Here is a 13,629-nt window from a genome sequence, read left to right on the forward strand (position 1 = left end):
GCCAAGGAAGAAACTGCTCAGAGTTAAAGCAGTATTTAGAGAGACATAGGGGCCTAGGACAATCTTGTCAGATTCTCAAAATTAAAAAAGGTTCAGACAAAGATCAGTTCTAAGGTGCTGTAAGTAAAATATGGCCATAGGGCAAAGGGTGCCTGTAAAACCTTTTATAAGTGCTCAGAAAAATTTAAGATAGAGGTTTGCAGACTCACTCCGCCACACGAAGGGATTCCAAGAATCTTATGAGCATTATAAAGGGCATCCTAATCACAGCCTGAAGCAAGGAGGATCCTGTCTTGAAAGAACTTGTGAGAAAGAGTTTTTTCTGACAGTGAACTATATTTTGATACATAGAAAATCCACAAATTTTTTAAGTTGCTGCACCAACTTGGGCAAAGGAGGCCTTGGCCCCCACTTTCTATGATCAGGAAGCATATGGAGAAAGCTACTCAAGGACTGCTATGTACCTTCCACACTCCCCCATTTTTGAACAGAATGTCTGTTGATGTTTACCTGTTCCTGTTTTACCACTGGGAGCTGAATTATACGTGGGACAGATAACTTATCTTTTTGGCTTCCAGGTCTCCAAATTAGGAATTTCTGTACCTCATCTCTATGTGGACTTGATATAGATCATGAGCTACTAGATTTTGAGCCTGATACAATAGTGGGATGAGACTGTGGGGAACAAGTTGAATATATTTTGCTTGTAGGAGGAATGTGAATTGTGACTGGGGAGAGGACTTCAGTAGATTGTTTTCAAAGATGGCCAGAACAATCCCCCTGACCCCCATGTCCATCTGAAATGTGATTTTGCTGCTCATCTCATGGGGAAGTGGAGTCCACTTCTCCTCCCCCTTAACTTGGGCTGGCCCTGTGACTTGCTTGACCAAAAGAATGCTGTGGAGGTAGGTAACACTATGTGACTTCCAAGCTTAGACGCTAAGTAGCTTTGCAGTTCCCATTTTTTTATCCTCTTGGTAGGCAGACACCATGAAAAACATTGTGATGATCTTCCCAGACACAAAGAGAGAGAGGGCCAGCCAGTCCCCAGATGTTCCAGCCATCCTTGCTAAGGGACCAGACATGTGAATGAAGTCATCTTGAATCTTTCAGACCCAGAGAGGCCACCCGCTTGGACCTGACATGGATAAGAGACAAGTACCTGATGAGCCCCATTCTGATTGCAGAACTCTGAGAAAATAAATGGCTGTGTTTTTTTAAGCCACTAATTTTGGAGGGTGCTTTGTACATAGCAATAAATTATTAGAGTATGACTTGATCTGTCAGTTACTCCAAACTAGTCAACGTGGCTGGATTTAATTGTGAGATCATGCAGAAGAATGAAAGCAGCAAAGCATCCAATGAATAAAGCACTGGAAATAACTGAACAGCCCTCAATGCTAGTTCTGGCTCCCTCTTGACCTGCTGTGTGAATTTAGGCAAGCCACTTAATATCTGTGAACTTCCTTTACGGAACAGGGATAATGATCTCTATCTCAGGGGACTGTTTTGAGGACTGCATCAAATGACCAAGAAAGAAGCATGCTTGAAAACTATTGAGAATTACTCAAGAAGAATGAACTCTTCTATTATAACTTGTAAGTGTGCTTCTATAGAGGTAGCTCCGGCACTAGCTTGCCCACTTAAAGTAACAGCTCTTCTGTTTATTCTCTTCTCATTGATAGATTTCTGTTAACCAGCTTCTCTTTAAGGAAAGAGTCCAAGTAGTTTAAAATTTCCTAAATGAAAAATAGTGCAGAAAGGCACCAAATATTATTAAAGAAATGGCAAGATGAATATTAAAACAGGCATTTTGTGTCTGTAAATGTGATTTCTAGTTTATTTTAACAGCTATACTAAAACCCCATGGTACAGTTAATAGTATTATATGCGTCCCGTCAATAATAAGAAAATATCCTCTAACACAATTTCTAATTTACAAGCTTATGACAAGTTCAAGCTGCTGAGAAATTGGACTTGAAAGTATGTCTTAGAATGATAGAAGACCATTATTAACACTATCATAATTGTATACCAACTGCATCAAATTTGACATTTCAGTTTAATACAGTTTGCTGAGAGAGCATACCATTTTATGGCTGCCTAGTGAAATCAAATCCAACCCAGACGTTTTCACTTTTCTAATATAATTCACTGCAAGGTTTTAAAGCTGCCATCTCTTTTCTTCCTTTTTTCAAAAGATTGATGCCCTGGCATTCGTTGATTCCACAAGAGCTCATAATGGGTCAATGAGTCAGTGGTGAGCACCTCCATTAACTGTATTAATTTACACTATGTCACCTTAATGACATTTTGTCACAGCTCCCTTTTCTGACATCTACATAGCTATTCAAAAGTAATACAACAACTTTGGAAGGCATTAAGGAAAATTAGTATAAGAACTTCAGTAAGTTGAATGTCATTGTTACCAAGACTATGCTGGAGGAGAGAAATTAAAAAAACAAACTAAAAACAAACTGGTCTGACTTAACTCGGGAGACCTCTCTCCTGAGAGATCACCAAGTCTTCTCTGCCCAGCTTGTACTCATTACCACAGGAAGAGACCGACGGTAACAAAGAAAAGACAGAATAAAACCACCTACTCGGTCCTAGTTCTCCCTTATATGAGACCTTACCTAAGTTAGGAGATATTGCAGATGTACTTTTCTTCAGAAATATAAACACATTTCTTTAAAATGATATATAAAATGTTTTAACAGCTTAGTGATAAGAAGTCAATAGTTTAGGCTTTAAAACTGTATTACTCTTGGTAACACATTCTTCCCTGCTAAATCAGGTATTATTGTAGAGGGAAAAATACCGTACATGTTAATCAATACATTTAAACATGAATTTAGAAAATCTCAAGCATACAACCATCATTATTACCAAAAAACTTCTCTCTAACATTCCCTCAATGAGGACTCCCGAATTGTGATGTTATAAAGGGAAAGAGTGATACATTTGGACACACACACACACACACACACATACACAAAACCACAAAAATATAATTGAGATATAGCAAAGGTGAAAGACTGAGAAACCATACTTGCAATGCAACTTTCTGCAGTCAATTTCAGATCTTTCTCAAATCAATAGGAAAAAGACATATGACCCAACTGAAGAATGGGCAAAAGATATGAGCAAGTTTACAGGTCAATAATTATAAGAAAAATGCTCAACTTCACTCATAATTAATGAAGTGCAAGCCAAAACAAAGCTGACTCCATTTTTCACTCACCAGATTAGCACAAGTTACACTGTTTATTATAAGAGTGATGGTCGGGGCAGGGGGCATGGGGAAGGTGGCATCCTCACATGATGCTGTGAAGGGAGTGAATGATCATCTTTGGGAATGAAGGTTTGGCAGTATCTTTCAAAATTAAAGATGTATATAGCCTTTGAGCCACCAGTCCCATTAACAGGAATTATCTTCACATATACACACGAAGTTCATCAAGATATCTGTGCAAGGATTTACGGCAGCCTGTGTTTAACAATAATGATCAGAGAGAAAGACAAACTATCCATTGATAGAAGATTGCGTGTATAAATTATTGTATATGTAGGCAATGTGCAGACTTCAAAAAGTACGTGGAAAGGTACTCAAAGTATATTATCATAGAATATAAAACGTTCAGGGTGGTGGTGGGAGAGAACTGAAAATGAGAGCAATCCACGCAATGTCAGGCTGAGGAAGTGAGTGTCTTATGAACTAATTAAGTTCGGGGGTTGGAGGACGGTATCTGTTTGTATTAAGTACAGCTACCTGGGATAAAAAACTTAAAATGTCCTGAATTAGTGATAGCCACATTGGTCCTTGTCCTTGACGATGTGCCCCCAGGAGCCAAAGGAACACAAAGGGTAACAAAATATAAATGTTTCTGAAAAGTTTCAGAACAGGAAAACTGCTGGGAGAATTCTGGGAAAAGCCTGAATTCGGCTTTACGGGCACTGGTCCTCAGAGACTGACATGTAACTAGGGGAGATATCTGGTGATCGGAAGCATCAATAAAGCTCTCAGGATAGAAGGTAAAGCCTAAAACGCTACATCAATTAGGATGACTGGCTCATGTGTGTGGACTTGTGAGGGTGAACCTTTGAATTAAGTTGAAAAACCGAGTTTCTGCTTTGTGATGATGTCAAGAATGAACAGGCATTTTCACCTGAAAGAGTTTGATATAATATGGATACTGAATTGAGATATAAATAATCTTATATATGATAGGAAATCTTAAAATATAGATAAGAATATTTAATTCACATATAAAATATTTACTGAATGCCTTTTAAAGACACTGTGCTAATTCTAGAAGCCTATGGACTCCCCATTTTATGTTCAAAGTGTTATTAAGTAAGAAATGGACTCCTTTCTTGATTTCATTGGTTATAAATCAGTTTAAATGGTGGTTTATGGATCTTTTAAAGTGGAATTTCTCAGTGAAATTATAAGTCTGTTCGGAGAAATATATGGGCCTTAAGAGTTTAATATAGCAAGAATGCATGTTACATTATCTTACTTCCAAATGTGAATACGTTGTATGTATAAACTATATGCAAACTTTGATGGCAACGAATAAGACACACAGATATGCTACACGTTACTTGGATTCATTCCCTTTGTTTTCTGCTTTGAAAAAAAAACTAAATAAAAGTTGTATTCATCCAATTTCTTACAGTTCAGTAACACTGTAATTGTCTTTTAAAAATATTTGCAATAGATAAGCATAAATATGTAAATGACAATTTTGACTTTAATTCACTGTCTTTTGTTGGATTAAGACACTAAATGGAATGATACTATACTATTTGTATATTCAACAGCATGAGTGACAGTGATGGGAAAAGTTTGAAGAAAAGAGGATTAAAATAAGAAACACATATACCTATGTAATAACCTGATCATATAGTCTTACTATCAGGAAAAAATGAGAAAAATGAGAGAGCAAATATATTTTAATGTTTTGAATACAACCATTTTTTAAAAAACAAAAGCCCATATAAATGAAAACCAAATCTTTCTATTTAACAATAGTTGAGTAGTACCAACGGTAAAATGACTCCGCTCTCTGGCTGTTCCTGGATACTGTGTGTGTGTTGGTTTAAGCTAATGTGTATTGTTGCATAGCTTCCCCAGGCACAGCCAAGTGAAAGCTAAGGCTGTACAGAAAAGCCCCCATTTTAAATGGCTCTTGTCATTAATGCTTTATTAATTGCCCCAGGCTATGTAAACCCAAAGCTGGGCAAGCTATAACAATATGACACATTAAGGTCAAATCCAATTCCTGCTGTGTTTTATGGAATGGGCCAAATATTGAGTTAACAGCAGGAAAGGCAATTTCTTTCCAGCTCCTGATTGTTCGATCTAAATTAGATAGGAATTTTTTGAAATAACAAAAACACCTTAACTGAATAATATAAAAGAATCCTAATCATTTTCTGTGGTGCTCAAAATTATTTCCTTTAGTTTCCTCTTAGGTTAGATATGCCACATAATTTTAAAATATGATGCAATAAAGCTGTGGAATAAAATATCTTATACACCCACTTAAAAAAATTAACAAATCAAAACTTCAACATATTTTGAAATTAATATCAACAAATAAAAGGGCCTACCTTTACATCAGAAGTATCTCTCTGACTCGTTCTCCAAGACCTTGCAACGGACGAGAAGGTTCGATTAGGATGGTCAAATTTTCCGTCATTTGCATTGAGGAAGAAGGTTGTGAAAGGTTCCTAAAGGAAAAAAAAGTGAAGAATTTGACCCTTCTGAACACAACTGTCCTCTTCCTTTGTAAAATATTTCGTTTTTTGAAACCCTTCTGAGGGGGAAATGGTGCAGGATCCTGGAAGGACACCCACACCCAGGAGTCAGGAGGTGCTGGTCTGAGCCAGTCTGGACCACTGAGTCACCTGCCACTCTTCAACCTCGGCAGGTCATTTTGCTTCTTGGCCTTCAGTCTTCTGATTTATAAAAGGATAGAGTTCTAGTGCTCTGGGATTTTATGATGAATGATTCTGCATAACTGTCAATATATAACTCAGATCTTCTTTCTCATTACTAAGGCCACACATAGTAACATTCATAAGAAAGTCTCTCCGACACTGTTCACCACAGTGTGAAATTAGGTAGGGAAGATCCATCTTAGGCTATCTGTGAAAGTCTCCTAAAGTTACCATATTATGGTCTGATGATCTTTTGAAAATGCAAATCCTTGATTAAAATCCTTCCATAGCTCTCCAGAGCTCTCTGGGAAAAGTCTAAACTACTTGATTTGTCTTAAGAGAACCTGAGCGATCTGGAACCTGCTTAACTCTTACCTCTCGCTATCCCCATCTTCACATGTTAAGGTCTTGCCACACTGGTTTCACTTCTCGTCCCTTGTATGTGCTGTTTCCTCTGCCTGGTATAAACTTATCCCTCTACCTCACCATCCTGACTTGGCTAAGTTCTTCTTATCCTTTAAGTCTAAGCCAAGACGTCATTTTCTCCCGAAAGGCTTTCCTTGATTTGCCAAGTTCTCCAGTGTGTTTAAATAGCAACAGATATTTTCTCAAAACACATCCCTGAAGCATTTGTCACATTGTTTTGTAACTGATTTTTAACTTGCCTATCTTCCCCACTACACGAATAGGTTCCATATCTATCATATGCACTGTTTTATCTCCAACACTTAGAAGAACTCCTGGTACACCCAAGTTGCTCAATGTATAATCTGTTGAAGGAAAGAATGAAATGAAGTTAACATAAATCAGACTAGATAAACTCTAGTCCTTCTATTCAATAGTATTCTGTAACTATTACCTTATCAAAGCTTGGTGTCTGTCATCAAGAACATGTTCCCATAGCAGGAAACCTAGGAATAACTTTATCACAAGGTCCTAATGTATTTAATTTTAATGCTTTTTCTATAGTTTTTATGATAGGAGAGAGGCATTATTTCTGATGTCATTAAACTTGCTTCCAAATTTAAAAGGATTAAATAACATTCATTCTTACTAAGGATTTCTTAGGAAATTTCAAATATAACAAAGATGAGTATATAGTTACTTTCCTATGGTTCAATCCTTTTCTCTTAAGACTAGGATAAATGACATGTCACTCCTAGGTTCAATAATGCTAAGAAATATTTCCTAAATATTGTTTTTTTTCTTTAATATATAATTTCTGTTCATTCTTTTATATCCATAAAACATTACTTTGTTTCTTTAAACTCCTCTTTTTGCCACTAGTCATAAGGTCCAGTTGTCAGGCAACAGCTATAAATATTCATATTCCTCAGTATGTTCCTGAAATTTAGTGTGGCTAGATGACATCAATTTTATGTTTATAATGTATCACCAAGTCTCATGTTTAGTATTGAATGACAGAAAACTATCGTGAAAGAGATAAGATGAAGAATGATATAACACTATATAGGTAAGTAGGGTATTACTGATTTACCTGAAAATCAAATATGCATCCAGTAAGTCCATATTGCTGTTTAAGATTTTAAGCGACTTGAGAGACAAATAGATGTCACCAAAATTAAGTTAGGAAAAAAAAATTTAACTCCCTATTAAACTGAAGGTAGTCAAGGCCGTATATCTTATCACTAAATTAAAGTAGGGATATAAAAATTCTAGAAGTAGCAACAGTAAATCGAATGAAATATGACAGATCTAAGTTTGAGTCTTGGTGGAACCATTTACTTCTCTTAGGCACCTTACTTAACCCCACCCACGTAAGTAGCAGTGTGAAGTAACTGTATCTCAGTTCTTTCATCTATGTTAGTTGGGAATGACAATACCTTGTGGGTAATTAAGATTAAATAATATTGAGAAAGCTTGAAGTATCTTAGCTGACACAGAGTGATGAAGATGACTACCAGCTTCATGCACTGTGTCAAGTACTCACTGCTGGGCTCCACCCTGACTGCCAGTTCCCTAGACACTGACCAGACTCTCAGTTCCTTAGGCCTAATTCATCCCTCTATTCTTAGAACAAAGCAAGTGCTTGGTTCATAGTTAGTGTTTAATTAATGTTTTTCAAACTCATCTAAACATACAAGGTACTGTTGGGAGAAGCGGGTGGGGTATGGCTGGATAAGAGTAAGATGTAGTTTTTCTTGTCATTTCTTAACCACTAGTTTGACCATAAAGTTGCATCTTCAGAATCCACTTCTTCATTATGCTAGGATGCTGATGTAAGGTATTTATTTTTTTCTTTGTAGGTAGTAGGCAGAGAATAATTTAGAGGGATCAGACTTGTCTTCATGATTTTTAACCTACTAAATACATGTGAGTGAAGACCCGTTTATACATGTAAAGTCTTACTTCTTATCATCAACCACTAAAAGCTGATCTCTACCTCAGCCTAAATTATAAAATCCTTCCTTAGTTTTCAACCCTTAACGAAGGCATGCCAAAAATAGTGCAGATGGGCACAGTGAAAATAAATCTGAAATTGAAGAATTATTATCTCTGGTCGTGAAGTTTATGAGTCTGGTGGCACCTAAAAGTGGAGAATATTGAAGAATTCCACATTTCACTGTCCTACGTAGCCTTTATAAAGATCTGATTAACAACTGCTTGAGGGTCACATACTACTCTACTGACATTTATTCTCATTATTCCTGAAGGCCTCCAGTTGCTACAGTGGTAGAGTACTAACAGAAATGGATAACCTATTTGTTTATAAGTGGGAATTGATCTTCAAGCTCTGATTACTGTGGAGATTACCTTTTACCATGTGTTTCTCTATTACCTTCAAGGCACAGTACAAGGACTTTCTTTTTCATTTGACTCATGCCTGACTAACACAGAGGATCAAGAGCTGTATTAAGTTTAAGAAACTTCTGTATTTATTCACCTGACACATGTTGATCAAACCGTGTTCTATATGTATATCACCATATTAGATATTTTATCATTCTACTAGAAAAGCTTTTGGCTTGGGAGATAAGACGGACAAATAAATAAATATTAAACAGAAATTAAAATACTTGGGCTTTAAAAACTTCATCTTTAAAAAAAAGAAAACAAAACTTCAGGTTTGGTCCGCTAATACAATATAAATGGCTGATGGCAGACTTCCTTCTCCTGATTACATCTACCCCAACCTTCCAACCCTTTCTCAGGGCTAGAACATCAAACTAACCTGTCCTGCATGGTAAGTACCTGTCCTACTGAATTCTGTCATAACCTTTAATCCCTGCAAGGACACTAACAACCTGTCCTGCCTTCCAATGATCACAGACAATTCACCCTTCCTGGGCAACAGAACTCTGTGCCTCTGCCCCTCTTCTCCTTAGACAACTCCTTTATTCTTTTGTCTTATATGACTTTGCTCAGTCATCTCATAAGGATCTTTTCTTACATCCCCCTCCCCTTTTAGTTTTCTTCTTTTCCTTCTCTTCATTTCATTTGAAACAAACCCCATCCCTGGGTAATAGTCAGTGCTTGTGACATAACTCTATCAAAGAAAAGATGTATACTTTGAAGTTACATAAAGCATAATAAAGACCAAAGGGAAGGGAACTGAAGTTACTGAGCACCTTTCTGTGTTTGGAACTGTATTATCTCAGTTAACTAACGCAATTCTCACTATGGTCCTTCAAGTAGATGTAATCGCATTCTAGGAAATGGAGGAACCATTATTTCTACTGTACTTTGGCTAACTTCACAAGTTTATTTTCTCCCATCGCTTTCAAAAGAAACGAGAAATATCTTTTAGAATCTTCAGAAACTTATGCGCCTACCATACACCAGTCTCTTCGTTAAGAATCCCTCATCTTCCTCTAAGTATATATGCATTGTCTGTAAGTATCAAGAGAAACACAATGACAATATTTTATTCAGTAGCATTATCTTTTGGTATTTGCATAAGTGTTTCTACTATTTTATCACTACAAATATATACTGTTAAAGATATATTATGGTTTAAACAGGCTCTTGGGTAGGCTTTCAAAGCAACCCATAATTTATAAAGTAAATCCCAAATTCTAAACAACTGATTTATAAATTAACTTTTGTTGTATAACCTATTTAACTTCCTAAGAATTATAATTAAATGTTTGACAAGTGAGTTTTGAATAGGTAGGTTGAATATACTGAATTTGGAAGGTGAATTCCAAAGTAATTCAGAATTACTTCTGTGTATATGCTATATATTCAAGGTAAGATTTAAAGTAAAAACATTCCAAGTAAAATGTGTCCTATTATACTAGTTAATATCTGAACAAACTCCAAAATTCTATAATAGTTTATTCTATAATAGTTTATTCATCATTTGTTCAACAGCAGCTAGCAAAGAAACAGCTTTTTCAGAATCTTGTAGTTTAGACAAGTGACTTCACTGGCAGTGTGTCTAAAATAATATTTTTAATTTAAAGTAATGAGGTAGGGACTTCCCTGGTGGTGCAGTGGTTAAGAATCCACCTGCCAATGCAGGGGACATGGGTTTGAGCCCTGGGCAGGGAAGATCCCACATGCCGCAGAGCAACTAAGCCTGTGCGCCATAACTACGGAGCCTGCCCTCTAGAGCCCGCAAGCCACAACTACTGAGCCCACGCACCGCAACTGCTGAAGCCTGCACGCCTAGAGCCCGTGCTCCACAACAAGAGAAGCCACCGCCATGAGAAGCTCACACACCGCAACAAAGAGTAGCCCCCGCTCGCCGCAACTAGACAAAGCCCACGTGCAGCAACGAAGACCCAACGCAGCCAAAAATAAATAAATAAATAAAAAATATATATATATAATAAAAAAATAATGAGGTATGTAGTTAATTAGCATTTTAAAGCAATTATTATCATTGTCATACTAAACATATTGACTGAAACTAATGAGTTTAATGACTGGGTCTAAAAGGCTTGAAAGGTAAAGGGCAGATACTTATTTTAATCTGTATTTTGTTTTTATGAACAAGTTCTTAGTGACACAAATTTTAATGCATTTTCTACTTCATAAACTCCTTGGGATTGGAGTGAGGGAATCACAATTCCCTGGGCCATTAGGTTAAACACTTAGTAAACTATTAGACCGTGATACTTCTATTTATAACAGCACAACTTAAGATGTGTTGGCTAAACGAGTCCCCATAAAAGCAATCTTATAGATCTCTTTTGCCAATGCAGTAGCCACAGGCCACATGTGACTACTGAGTACTTAAAATATGGCTAGTTCAAGTTGAATGTGCTATAAATATAAAATACATTCTGGATTTCAAAGAATACCAAAACAATGTAAAATGTCTCATTAATAATTTTTATATTGGTTACATGTTGAAACTATAACATTTTGGATATACTGGGCTAACAAATGTATTTATTGAATTAATCTCACCTGTTTCTTTTTACTCTTAAATATGGCTACTAGAAAATTTAAATTACATACATAAGTGGCTTGCATTACGTTTCTACCATGCAGCACAACTATAGACAATACTAAAAGGGCATGTGTAGCATAAATAGGGATAGCATGTCTGCCGTACCCTTGCAGAGATTCAAATTTGTATTCCATTTCACTGGAATAAGAAATCAATTTAGGGATGAATTATGATTTATTATTTGATAAAATGTTTAGTTTATCAGGGATAGAAGAGTGTTAAATCAGGCTGGTGATAATAAGTATTTTTATGAACTCACACTTAAATTCTTATAAATCTGACTTCAGACTAATTTGATTATACAACAGCCATTGAATACCATTTTATATATTTCAAAATACAATTATATATATATATGTATAATATACTCATATAATTCTCAAAACAACCCACTTGATAATGTTTTTTTAATCCCAAAAATACCCAAGAAAAGTGTCTTACTCCTCCCATGGTGGAGGTTCACTATAGTAATGGTTGTTTCTTGCTTTTCGTTTTCTTGTTTGATTATTTGTGAGCCCATATAGAATATGAACATATTTTACGTCCACTGTAAAGGACATCACCTGTTTGAGATCTTGACTGGTAAATTTTTGTGTTTCTGTATTTAGTTTTGACCTGTGGCTGAAACTGCAGGATAGAAGCTACAAAGTTCTCTCTATATACATGTGTCTGTAATTCAGAAGAGCCTTTACTTCTTGCATGAGTGTGAAGTATTTTCTTACACCCGGAGAGTATTAATAAATTATTACAACCCATAAAGTAAAGGTGTGCTGATTGGTTTATAGTGGTAAACACGCAGTTATATAAATCTAATATCTCCCCCAAATTAACAGAAAATAAAGAAATAGAACTTCTTATACTCAAAAAGTGTTAGAGTTAAAAAATATTTCTTAAGAAACTGCTAGCTCAGAAACATTTTTATAAAAGGATACAAGTTCACATAGTTAAGGTGAATTTTTCAACAAATTAGACTAACAATTTTGGTCTAAAAAAGAAAGTTTTATGTCTTTTCCTTTAGTTTATAATTACACAGTGTATTTTTAAAATAAGATTTGAGTTTGTTTTCTTACAGAATAGTTAATCTAAACTTCTTTATTTCTTATGCTGGTTTAGGATTATGAAAAATATAAAATATGTGTTCAGTTAAACTGAATCCTAATTCTGACAAACTTTTTTTTGATAACAGTAATTATTTGTAGTATATCATCTATCAGTGATTTACAAGTTACTTAAAACATATGCATACTATATATTTATAATAAGTTCAGTTTCTCCCCATCATGGAGAGAATGCTTGAGGAAGACCTCCAAACCAAACTGTCATTCAGGCAGTGGGAAAAAATACCTTTGAAAATAGGAGATGCATTCCTGTGTATGCACATTTTCATGTGCTGCTTTATCAATGTGTTTCTGAGGCAAATCAGCCTCATGCAACAGAATGGTCTGGAGTATGTTTTGGTAAGAGGAGAAAACTTTATTGATTGCATTGACTTAGAGGTTTGACTTAGCATTCTGTAATACTCCCCAGTCACTTATAGTTTTTAAAAAGTCAGACCATCTGACTCCAGTAATTGGTCTTAACTAGACTAGATTGGAGAAGGCAAGACTAAAGGCAGAGAGATTTGCCAAGAGCTTTTGCAATGATCTAGATGAGAAATAACGGGAACCTGAACTAAGAAGTGCTGGACTCGATAGAGAAAAGGAGATAGACTGCAGTTGGTAGAACTTATCAGATGTAATGTCAGATTGGATGTAAGGGTTGATAAAATAGAGAAAATATCTAGATTGGGTAGCTGGGTGCAAGATCATGCCGATTGTTTAGATAAGAAATCAGTAGGCACCCCCGCAGGTTTATGAGGGAGATGAGGAGTTCATTTTTGGAAATGGTGTTTATGGTACTGTGAGGTGTTCAGGTAGAAAAATCCAGTAGTATACAGAAATAAGTAAATATATTTATATATTAGAAATATAGGTCAGGAGCCCAAGAGAAATGTCTGCAATGAAGACAGAGCTGGAAGTCACTAGCTTATAACTGAATGATGTAGTCCAGATAAAGTATGTAGAAATATCCTGGGGAATAGAAATACGGAGAAAAAGAAATCTGAGCGTGAGACTGGGCAGGACAGTTAGGATGACAGGAGGGAAACCAGAAGAGCATACTGTCAGAGGAGCCATGAGAGGAAGGAATTTCAGGTAGGAGGAAGTGAGCAATGGTGCCAAATGCTTCAGCTATATCATGAAGCTCTGCCACATAACCCG

The 13,629-nt window shown here is 36.0% G+C and overlaps 1 protein-coding gene across 5 annotated transcripts in view; it reads right to left on the reverse strand.

Annotated features, from left to right (window-relative positions):
• Nucleotides 1–13,629, reverse strand: part of NBEA (neurobeachin) — a 629,334-nt gene that overhangs the window by 64,790 nt on the left and 550,915 nt on the right. For all 5 annotated transcript variants that reach the window (XM_049701354.1, XM_033410053.2, XM_049701353.1 and 2 more), the window contains exon 46: nucleotides 5,620–5,739. In XM_049701354.1, the coding sequence (XP_049557311.1) occupies nucleotides 5,620–5,739 (120 nt within the window). The remainder of the gene's footprint in view (nucleotides 1–5,619; nucleotides 5,740–13,629) is intronic.

The sequence above is a fragment of the Orcinus orca genome, chromosome 18, assembly GCF_937001465.1.
Source record: "Orcinus orca chromosome 18, mOrcOrc1.1, whole genome shotgun sequence".
Classification (NCBI taxonomy): Eukaryota; Metazoa; Chordata; class Mammalia; order Artiodactyla; family Delphinidae; genus Orcinus; species Orcinus orca.